At 38.4% G+C, this 12,062-nt stretch overlaps 1 protein-coding gene across 1 annotated transcript in view; it reads left to right on the forward strand.

The window, feature by feature from the left end:
- LOC130241033 (rab11 family-interacting protein 1) overlaps positions 1 to 12,062 on the forward strand; it is a 35,462-nt gene that overhangs the window by 18,859 nt on the left and 4,541 nt on the right. Inside the window, exons 3-4 of the mRNA XM_056472748.1 lie at positions 549 to 1,098; positions 5,981 to 7,975. Of these exons, the coding sequence (XP_056328723.1) occupies positions 549 to 1,098; positions 5,981 to 7,975 (2,545 nt within the window). The remainder of the gene's footprint in view (positions 1 to 548; positions 1,099 to 5,980; positions 7,976 to 12,062) is intronic.

Raw genomic sequence — 12,062 nt, forward strand, 5'->3', positions numbered from 1 at the left:
ATTTTTACACTTTAAACTAAGGGCTGCATAATATTGGAAAAAAGGTCAGTCATATGTACTGTTAGAAGAAGTACTTCAGTTGTATTGCAGTAGATGTACTGCAGCTGGATGTACAGTATTACAGTTCTTCAGTTGTGTTGCAGTAATACTGCAATATACTTAAACAATGCAGTTTTTTTGTATTAAAGTTAACTAAAACTGCAGTATTATTTTTAAAAACTGCAGTATTCTTCAAAAAAAAAACACTGCAGTGATTTTTTGTAAGGGTTTAATTACTTTACAACATTGATGCTGCAAAAGGAGCCTTATGAAATTAAAAATAGTCACATAAACCTTGTCACTGGCTGAAAAGGTGTGCATATAGCCCATTTAACTGAGTAGCAGCCTGGACTTGGAAACAGTATTCCATACGTCTCGACTTAACAAGCGGATACCGGCCCATGCCTAGTCGATACACATGAAAAAGTTTGCCATATGTAAAACACACTCAAATGCCTGGTCAACACATACTGACCCTTGCCTGTATCTTTTCTCTTCTTGACCTCAAGTGATGACCCACAAACGTGCGCACAGCGATGAAGCCAGTAAGATCACATGTGTTCCTCGTCCCGGCCCAGCCGTGGAAAACCTAAAAGGCCAAAGCATGGCGCTCTCCCAATCGACGCTGTGCATCAACGGCAGCCATATCTACTCATCCGAGCCTGTCAGCCCAAAAAGTCCAAGCGCCATCCCGGCCAAACGCTCCCTCCTGGAGAAATGTGCGCCCCTTTCAAGATCTCTCCAAAACCTGACCCGGCGCGGTGAGGACTCGCAGAAGAGCGACGGCAGACGCTGGTCCATCGACAAGAGTAAGAAGGAGGATTTGGAGACAAATGGAGCTCAAAGCCAAATTCAAGCCTCCAGCATTGTAGATGGGAAGCCAGTGCAGCCTGGAGCTGTGGACGTGGTGGACAAAGGGAAAAAGCTGAGGAAAACTCTATTTTCTAGCGGGAGGTGTGACTCTCTTCCAGCCAAGCCGGAGCAGGGCCAGATTTCTGCACCTGTTGAGGGCAGACGTAGAGGATGGTTTGGCTCCGGTGACTCCCAGAACAAGCCAAGGTGAGCGAAGGCCAAGCAAGGCTACTAGGTTTTATGTTACAATGCAAAAGATGTCTGACTTTGCTCATGTATCATCAACAAGGTTATTATAGTTTCGCATTTTAGGGCTGCACTATATGGGACAAAAACTGACTTCGATATACAGTGTACAGTTAAAGTCAGAATTATTTGCCCCCCTTTTAATTTTTTTTTCTTTTTTAAATATTTCCCATGTGTTGTTTAACAGAGCAAGGAAATTTTCACAGTATGTCTGATAATATTTATTCCTCTGGAGAAAGTCTTATTTGTTTTATTTCGGCTAGAATAAAAGCAGGATTTAATTTTTTATGAAGCATTTTAAGGTCAAAATTATTAGCCCCTTTAAGCTAATTTTTTTTCGACTATCTGATAAATCGGTTATTAGAAATGAGGGTAACACTTTATAATAACTACACACTATGAATCATTTACTAACCATTAGCATCTAGTGAATTTATTATCTGTTAAGCATTAACTCTACATTAATAAACGTTAGTAAGCAGTTTATAACTGCAGCTACAAATGCTGTATTCTTGACCTATAAGCACCTATATAATGTGCTTAATACTTGTATTTTCATACTTAGTTAATGATTTATATTTCATTACTAAATTAAGTAGTGCATTATTTACAAACCATTTGTATTTAAGAGTAGTTTAAGAGTAGTGAGGGTTTTTAGGATAAATCAGAATGAGTTAGTAAATGATTAATAAACTATTAAAATCAACATTTACATATCTTATTATTCAGGCATATACTAATAGTTAATTTATATGTTAATAAATGCTTTATTAACTCAACTTCATGCAATTTTGTGACCTAATATAAAGTGTGGACTATTTATGCTTTATAAATCCCTTATAAATGACAATTAAAGGCTCAGAATCAAATGAACAATAATCTTTGCAATCTTTTCTAAAAAATAAAATTACTGTAAAGTTTTAACATTGCTGAATAACAGGAGTGTCAAAATAAGACATAAAACTGGATAAAACAACAACAACAATATAATAATTTAACAATATAATAAGATGCAATGTTTAAACTCTACAGTTATTTTATTTTAGATAAGGTTGCAAAGATTTATTTTTCATTTGAAGTTCAGTTTTATTTGTGTATCTTTAAATGAAAAAGAATGAATAATGTCATTTTTCCTGTTTAGAATTTAACTGAGCCTTTATTTGTCATTTATAAGGGCTTTATAAAGCATAAATAGTCCTCACTTTAGATTAGGTCACAAAACTAGATGAAGTTGAGTTAATAAAGCATTTATTAACATACATAGTAACCCTTAATATATGCCTGAATAATAAGACATATAAGCGTTGATTTCAATAGTTTATTAATCATTTACTAACTCATTCTGAATTATCCTAAAAATCCTCAACTACTTTTAAATACAAATGGTTTCTAAATAATGCAACACTTAATTTAGTAATGAATAATAAATCATTAACAAAGTATGAAAGTACAAGTGTTAAGCACATTATAAATATGTTTGTAAGTCAAGAATACAACATTTGTAGCTGCAGTTATAAACTGCTTACTAACGCTTATTAATGTAGAGTTAATGCTTAACAGATAATAAATTAACTATTTGTTAACGCTTAATAAATGATTTATAGTGTGTAGTTATTATAAAGTGTAATCGAAATGGGTTATTAAAACTATTATGTTTAGAAATGTGTTGAAAAAACTTCTCTCTGTTAAACAGGGGGGCTTATAATTCTGACTTCAACTGTACCTTTATAACCTCTTGGTTTAAGATTGTCTAAATCTTACACAGTCACAGGTCTTAAAAAGACATTCAAATGAACTGTGGTGAACCTGACATTGCTAATCCTGCGATGTGACAGATTTGCACACTGAATTATAATAATTCAAATGTTAATTTGAATAGTTTATTAAACATTAACTCATGCATTTTGAATAATCTTTAAAAACCAGCATCTTCTCTCAAATAACTGGTTTGTAAATAATGCAATAATTTTATAATGAAAAATGAGGCATTAATAAAGTATGAAAACACCATCATTAAGCACATTATACATGTGCTTATAAGTCAAGAATACAGCAGTCGTAGCTGTATTTATAAACTGCTTACTAATGTCTATTACTGTAGAGTTAATGCTTAACAAATAATCAATTAACTATTTGCTAATGCTTAATAAATGCTTCATAGTGTGCAGTTATAAAGTGTTACCGTTATTTATTTATTTTGAAATTCTTTTTACTTTTATTTCAGTTAACAAATATGTTTTTGACCAGCAGTTTTAGTCTAAGTCTTAGTTTTTGTTTGGTAAAATAACCTTGATCATCAACTGCCCTGCTCCATGATCTGTTTTTGACTGTCAGACGGGATGCATTGTTTTTAAAGGGAATGGCTTTGAATGTCAGCCTGCATTTTGGTCTTTAGAGAATATTCTTTAAAAAAAAGGAGCTGTATGAATTTGCTGATGCCACAGTTACTGCAGCAGTTTTCCCCCATTTAATTCCTTTAAAATTGCTCTTGGTCTACAGAAAATAGGTCAAGACCTTTTCAAAGAAGGGCTTGTTTATGTGTGCGTTTGTGCAGAAAAACTGTTTGTCAAGATCCACAAATTTGTTGAAGCATTCAAAAACATCAGCTGTTTTTAAAAGAAATGTCTACTTATGTTCAATAGATTTTTTTTTCTTCTTCACCTTTCAGTCGTTTCATCTTTTCATTTAGCAGAATTTTATTTTTTCAACACATCCAACCATTTTCCTTTGGTTTGTTCCCTGTTTTATTTTCATTAGTTAGAGTTAGAGGTGGGCGATATGGCAAAAGTCATATATTATGATTATATTATTGTATATTTTCATTACAATAATGACAAGGTTATTACAAATGTAAATTTAGATTGTATGTAGAGTTCACAATTATACATTTTACACAATTCCAGATTAACAAATACAAGTAAAACTGTAATAAATACAGCAGAACAAAAATGCAAATGAAACAATCAGAGCTTTTTTATGTAGATACATCTCCTACAGAAGTTATTAAACAGCACTGACTGATTTCCCTTATGATCTGTTGTCATTTTCTTAATATTAAAGACACAGACAGCAGCAGGTGTATTATAATATTCAAGAGAGGATACACGGATCTAATAAATGCAGTATATGCACATGGAATTAAATTTTCAGGCAGCCAGTCCGATCGCTTCCGGTGAACTGTCACGATATCAAAAAATCGCCACGTTTTAAGATCTGATTTCTTTAATATTCAGTGATCTGCCTGATTGATATATTTGATATGAAGTGGGTCTCAGACTAGACAAGAAGCACTACATTAAATTCCATTTTTCTATGCCATGTCTTTAAAATAAGGATATGTATTTTACCACAGTATTTTCAATGGAGTTTCTGAGCTAGCCTGCTGCTACTGATGGCGCTATAGCGGCTTTCATCTCGTTTCACACTTGAAAAATTAAATGAATGCTTAAGTCTATTTAACTGATTGTATTTTAATTGCATTACAACATTGATGCTGTAAAAGGAACCTTATGAAATAGAAAATAGTCAGATAAACCTTTCACTGGAAGTTTATCGTTGGCTAATAAACACTAGCTGTGCAAATAACCCAATAATACAAATTAAAAAACTTCTCACTAATTTACCACCAACTGTGTGCATGTGAATACTTGCACTGAATGGCATTTTAAAGGTTGTTTATACTTCTGTGCTGAGTGATCGGAGTGACCCACGGCGTCTGCCTTGCACATAGTCATGCATTTAAGGCTGATTTATACTTCTGCGTCAAGCTCACGCACCACTCCAAAAATTTAACTACACATCGCAAAGACGCGTAGCACAAGCTCTTTGGTTGGTGTGTGGTAAGAGCCATGCGAGCCCGATGGAGTGAGTGTTTACAAGTGTGGAGTCTCGTGAAGGAGATCTAGATGGAAACTGTTGTTTTGTGTTTACCTTATGATTTTACCTTATGAAAGTTGTTGCACGTCTGCCGGTTCCCGCCTTAAAATTAGCGAGTCTGAGCTACTTGTATATTAAGATAGCGTTCAGAAAAAAACAAAACTCCACCGAAGAAACTTGACATAGAGTGAACACTCGCTGCATCGGGCTCGCAGCTCTTAGCCACACCCATGATTGTCACTGGTACCAAGCCGACCGATCACAGAGCTTTTGCTATCCATTGTTGCGATGTGTAGTTACATATTTTGAGAGGTGCACGTCAGTGTCTGCATCAGCCATGGCGAGGGCTATGTGTCCGCGCGAAGGCTGTGCTGGACCATACGTGTGTGCTTGACCCAGAAGTATAAATTAGCCTTAACATGTGGTGTGTTTATCAGTTTAAGCACAATAACCCACATACAAAATAACCAACAACCTCACACAACAAGTGTGAGAGGTGCCTTTAATTATGCCTTAAGAAAAAAGAGAGATGTGTAAATGTCTTATTGTGCTTAAATGGATTAAAATCGTTAGATTTAAACTTGCGTGATAAAAAAAACACACAAAGCAAAAACATTACAAGTGTAGACATATTTCTTCCAATTTATCTAGTCTACTGGTATATTGCCCATCTTTAGTTACAGTTTTTAGGATCAATAAAAATGTCTTTTTCCACTCAATTATCCCAGTCTGGATGCTGTTTTTAAAATATTCCAGATAAGCAAACAGTATTTATGTAGGAACACAATTTGCAGGCATGTCAGACACTTCCTAATCAATACCATCAAATCTGAATGTAAAGATAGGTTTTCTTTTATCAAGAAGTGTTTCTGTAATGGAGAAGAACTGTCTCTCTCTGCCCCCACCAATAGATGTCATGGCCCAGTACACACTGACTAAGAGGACTACTTGTGCCTTCCCTCCACAGGCTGGGAATCTCTCCTAAGGTAGAGAGCAGCTCAGAAACCCCCTGTCAGATTCCCTGCTCCCCTAGTCAGCCACCATGCTCTCTTCCCCTTGGTTGTACTACTGGCTCAGTGTCTCCCCCTAGTGGCAATCCATTCACCCCATCTTCCCCAACACCACCTTCTATCTCACCCTCCAACCCTTTCCTCACACGACTACAGCAAAACCCCTTCTTTGAGGATCTTATTGCTGAGGAAGCTCTGAAGTCTCCAACTGCTGGTTACTGTTCGCTCAATTCCAGTCTTCATCATCCAGTGTCCAGATCCAGTGTCATTCGCAATGGAGCGCAGAACAGGATTCCCACCATAAAGCGAGAAAGACCTAGGAGTATGTCCCGGCAGAGATCTCTTCCAACTATTATGCCGGAGACACCAGATACAAACTCAAACGGCAATCCGAACCACTGTTCATCTGAGAGAGTTGGGGAATGGGATGATTTTGAAGCCTTTGCCTCCAGCCGCCTTAAATCACCAAGTGGGACCCCAACTAGGCCTCCGTCAGCACCATTTCCGAATACAAATCTGATGAAGTGTGTGAATGATACAACGATTGGTTTGAGGGTTGATGAAGTTGATATGGGCGTTTCGAGACCGTGGGATCTACCTCCTCTACCACCACGTAGACCCATTAGGACGCAAGTGATCTCCACTGACAGCTGGTTGGATAGAGCCCAAGAGATGGCTGTGCAGAAAGAGGCCTGCTTTCTTTCCCAGACTGACTTTGCTTCCCTTCAGCATGTGAGAGATGGAGATGTGAAGAGGAACTCTCAAACTGTATATTCAGATAAAGTGTTGCACAACTTCTCTTCAGTAGGGAATCACAATATGGAGTTGCAGAGTGGTATCAAACTGAGTGAATACCTTGGGGAACCAACAGGGCAGGATTTTGTTATGAATAACAATGCTAACACCTCTCCGAATGGTTTCGTTGAAGATGCACTTGGAGACTCAGAATGTGAATACACAGTACCCGAAACGTTGTGTTTCCCATCCGACTGGGAAACTACAGTAGCTGAATCACTTTGCAGTTCACCTCAAACCCAACCCAAACAAGATTCAGAAATGTCCTTTGAAGGAAAGGTCTCCAATGAGCAGCAATGCAAGCCTAAAACTAATGATGTCAACTTGTTGACTCTCTCCCCTAGAGATTCAAACAACAACACAGATATTACTTCAGAGTTTGCTTTCATTGATTCTGAAAGCTCGCCTTCGGAGTTGCAACCATTTGACATTAAAAATGCATCCAAAGAGTGTTCAAATGTACAATTTGGGAATGGTTCCTCACTTCCAAAGTGCTCACCAGGCATACCTGAGGATATTTTGTCCAAAATGGCATCAGAGTTGGAGATGTTTTCACCAAAGAACGCAAATTATGACCATTGCTCTTCCCCTTTTGAGAGATCTTGCGAAGGACTGGGAGAACTTAAAGTTAACTCTTGTGGAAACCAAAACTGCGAGGCTCTCAACAATGACAACACTGTAACAAATCCAAATATGTCAGAGAGTAACTGCATTTTACACACTACGCATAATAACCAAGAGCATAAAGTTCTGGACTCTGAAAGTAAACTTGAACCTGAAGTCTGCCTCTCAACGGACAACAAAATCCAGGAATATACTTCAACATTGGAGGAACAAATCAGCTTTGAGGACTTGCATGCTAGAGTAGCTCCAAGAAACTCCAGGAGCTCTTGTAAAATGGAGGTCAGATCGGCTCGTATCCGACCACGTTCAACCACAAGCTCACCCAGAAACGTCCAGGGTGCCGACCAACTCCCAGACTCTTACACTCCAACATCAGACCTCAGTTTGCATGACCCTACCCCTTCGCCTTTACAATTAGTTGATACTAATTCCTGTCTCCACCCTGACCCGTCCCTTTCTGCAAACCCCCAAAACGAGAGGCCCAGCATGGGTTCCACAAGCTCCACCACAGCCCAGCCCCATGAGGAGAGCAGGTGAGACCCTCACCGCCTTAAAACCGCACTCTTACCTCAGAAATCACCTCATTCTGTCTAACAGGTCACTAGGACAGGCTCATAAACGCTCTCACATATGCTGACCTGGAACCAACTTTGTTTTCACTCTCACAGCTTGCTATAATTTGGACTTATTGCATTTATCTTCTTATGTTTCCTTCTGGTTTGCTCTCTTTAGTTATTTCATTTTCCATCTTTGCTTTTCTATTGCTTTGTTCGGCCATCTTTCTGTTTTGGTAGACACATGTTTTCCTAAAGCTAATTAAATGGATAGTTCACCCCAAAAATTGAATTTACTTACTATTTACTCTCCCTTAAGTGGTTCCTTTATGAGTTTCTTCCTTCTGTTGAACAGTAAAGTAGATTTTTTTGAAGAAAGCTGAAAACTTTTGACTTTGATAGTAGGAAAACATATACTATGGAAGTCAGTGGTTATAGGTTTCCAGTATTTTTTTAATTATCTTTATGTTCAACAGAGGAAAGATAGTCATAAATGTTTGAAACAGTTGAAAGAAGAGTAAATGATGACAGAATTGTCATTTTTGGGTGAACTATCAGTTAAAACATAGAAATAGTCTAAAGTTTGATGAAAGAATTGTTTATGATAATGCTGTTTATTTATGATATAAAATTAAAGATCCAGATTTACTAAACTGAGCAGTGTAGTTGTAACGTGTAGTGCGATCAGCTGAGAATGTGTAAATTAATTAACATAGATAAAGCAGATCATTTCAATAAAGACTAACACAATTTTCCAAATGCAGTACAAATTAGCTGGCAGCTAGCTCTCTGCAGCTCTCACATGGTCGCCCACTGAAGCTAAGCAGGGCTGCGCTTGATGGGAGACCACATGGGAAAGCTAGGTTGTTGTCGGAAGTGGTGAGTGGGGCCAGCAGGTGGAAAGCTAGGTTGCTGCCGGAAGTGGTGAGTGAGGCCAGCAGGGGGCGCTCATCTTGGATTTGTGTGGGTCCTGATGCCCCAGTATATTGATGGGGACTCCATACTGCTCAGTGAGCGAGGTCTTTCGAATGAGACGTTTAACCGAGGTCCCGACTCTGTGTGGTCATTAAAAATCCTTGGATGACTTTGAAAGAGAGTTAGGGGTTTAACCCTGGCATCCTGGACAAATTTGCCTACTGGCCTCTGTCCGTCACAGCCTCCTAACCATTCCCATATCATAATTGGCTTTATTACTCTGTCTTATCGATAGGGTGAGGAGCTCGGAGTAGATCCGCTGCTCCTCCACATCGAGAGAAGTCAGCTAAAGTATCTCGGGCATCTATTTTGGATGCCTCCTGGACGCCTACCTAAGAAGGTGTTCCAGCGGGAGGAAGCCTCAGGGAACACCCAGGACGCGCTGGAGGGACTATATCTTTCAGCTGGCCTGGGAACGCCTCGGGATCCCCCCGAAGGAGCTGTAGGAAGTGTCTGGGGAAAGAGAAGTCTAGGGTTCTCTCCTCAGACTACTGCACCCACGACCCAGCCCCAAAAAAAGTGGCAGAAAATGTATGAATGAATGAATTTTGATTTATGTCATGTAACCAAATATTAATTTGACAATTAAATAATCATTTAATTAGAAACTTACACCGATAGGAATTGGCTGTGGATGCCATCTTGTGGACAGATGCAGAAATTCATTTGGCGTGCAAATTCTCCCAGTGCACTATGGGTATTCTCCTGTCATTGTGTGTACATTGGTTGTACACTCGTTATTGTGGTGCATTGTGTGATCGATTGAGTGCACTTTAGAAGGTTTACTATGGTTTTAGACACCACTACAAATGGCTGCTCCTTGGAAATAGTGCACTGTTTAAGGATATAAGGGGTGATCTCGGAAACAGCCATGTTTTTATAATCAAATAATGGTGCAAATGCCAGTACTTTGACTACAGTAAATGACTTTGCCAAGTTCACTTAATTACTCTCCTTCCAAAACATTTACATCTCAAAATGAAAATGCACATGGAATAAGGTCAGCTGCATAGATCACTGCACCATTCAATTGCAATGTTTTTACACTGCAAGTGTTCAGTGAATCCTCACAGTAGAGCGGGATTTTATTGGTTTAGTGGTTAGTGAACTTGGCGCATAGTCTCTAGTATCATTATGAGGCCTGACTGACCTGTGTGTTAGTTCTCATAGAGACATATATCATATTTGAGATCTCATAATAAATGAAGTGCTCCTCCCACCATTATTAACATTTAATTGCTGCAGACTCCTTAAACCACTTCTCAAGAGTCATTAAAAAACTTAGGACAGCTTTGAAAGATGTAATTCTGGGTAACACTTTAGTTTAGGTCACAATTCATGTTATTACCTACTAAAGTATGATCTTATTCTGCATCCCTAATCCTACCCAAAACCTAAACCCAAATATTCTACTCTATTCAACCCTATATTCTACTTTACTAACGATTAATAAACAGCTAATTAGTCATTTATTAAGATAGTAGTGTTAGTTAATATTTTCTTAAAGCTTGGTCACTGCTTGGTCACCCTTTACAATAAGGTTCATTCGTTAATGCATTTACTTATATGAACTACATATGAACAATACTTGTACAGTATTTATTAACCCTAGTTCAACATTTACTAATGCATTATTAACATGGACACTGCCATATCACCCTGCAGCCCAAGATCTGTTACTCACTGAAGCTAAGCAGGGCTGAGCCTGGTCAGTACCTGGATGGCAGACCACATGGGAAAAACTAGGTTGTTGTTGGAAGGGGTGTTAGTGAGGCCAGCAGGGGGGCGCTCAACCTGTGGTCTGTGTGAATACTAATTCCCCAGTAAAAAGTGAAGGGGACACTATACTGTCAGTGGGCACCGTCTTTCAGATGAGACGTTAAACCGAGGTCCTGACTCCCTGTGGTTATTAAAAATCATGGCACATGACCCATGGCACTACTTAGAGTAGGGTTGTAACCCAAGTGTCCTGGCCAAATTCCCTCCATCGGCCCAATCATCCCCATCCACGAAATTGGCTCTATCTCTGTCTCTCCACTCCACCAATAGCTGGTGTGTGGTGAGCGCACTGGTGCCGTTGTCCTGTGACTGCCGTCGCATCATCCAAGTGGATGCTGCACACTGGTGGTGGTGTGGAGAGACCCCCTCATGGTTGTGAAGCGCTTTGGGTGTACGGTCACACCCAATAAATGCGCTATATAAGTACACACATTACATTACATCCAAATTCATGGTTGTTAACATTAGTTAATGCACAGTGAGTTAACAAACTAACAATAAACAACTGTATTTACATTTATTAATGTTTACTAACATAAACAAATACTGTAATAAATGTATTGTCCATTGTTTGTTCATGTTAGTAAATGCATTAACTAATACAACCTTATTGTAAAGTGTTACCCTGTGCTTTTTTCTTTTTGATTTAATAGTTATTTTTAGTTATTAATAGATTTTGCAGTTATTTTATTTTAGCTTCAATAATGATTTCAATTTTAAAAATGTTTTAATAAGTGGTTTTAACTGTAGTCATTCAGAAATTTTACAATGGTCAATTAAAATACCAAGATTTTAAGTCTATCGTTTATATTTTTTCATCTGCATTTTCATCTGCATTTTTGGAAATGCAGTTGTTTTTAGCAATAATAACACTACTAATAAAAACATCACCACAAGATAACAAAGTACATTGGTTCTTCTGATCTTTGAAAGAGCAACTCTTAGTGATAAAACTACGTAAAAACAGAATTGTACAACATTCAGCTTGTGTACCCAGCAAACAATTTTGTGTTTAATAGCATACCTACCAACACTCGCGTTTTTCCCGGGAGTCTCACGTTTTTCAGACCTTCTTTTTTGTATAGCGCTTTTACAATGACCCATCTGCCGTTTTGTTCTGTTTCCCGGAAAACTCTGAATTTAACTCCACCCGCTTCTCAGCTTTTTGGTACAGTCTATAATATCGCCCACATTGGTGTAATGTCAGATCGCATCTTGCGGCTGCCTGTAACCTGGTGCGTAACCACCCCCTGGCCCCCCGGTCTTCAGTTCGCACACCCCCCACAATATTCGTAATTTCCTATCGCCACTC

This window comes from Danio aesculapii, chromosome 14 (assembly GCF_903798145.1).
Source record: "Danio aesculapii chromosome 14, fDanAes4.1, whole genome shotgun sequence".
NCBI classification, from domain to species: domain Eukaryota; kingdom Metazoa; phylum Chordata; class Actinopteri; order Cypriniformes; family Danionidae; genus Danio; species Danio aesculapii.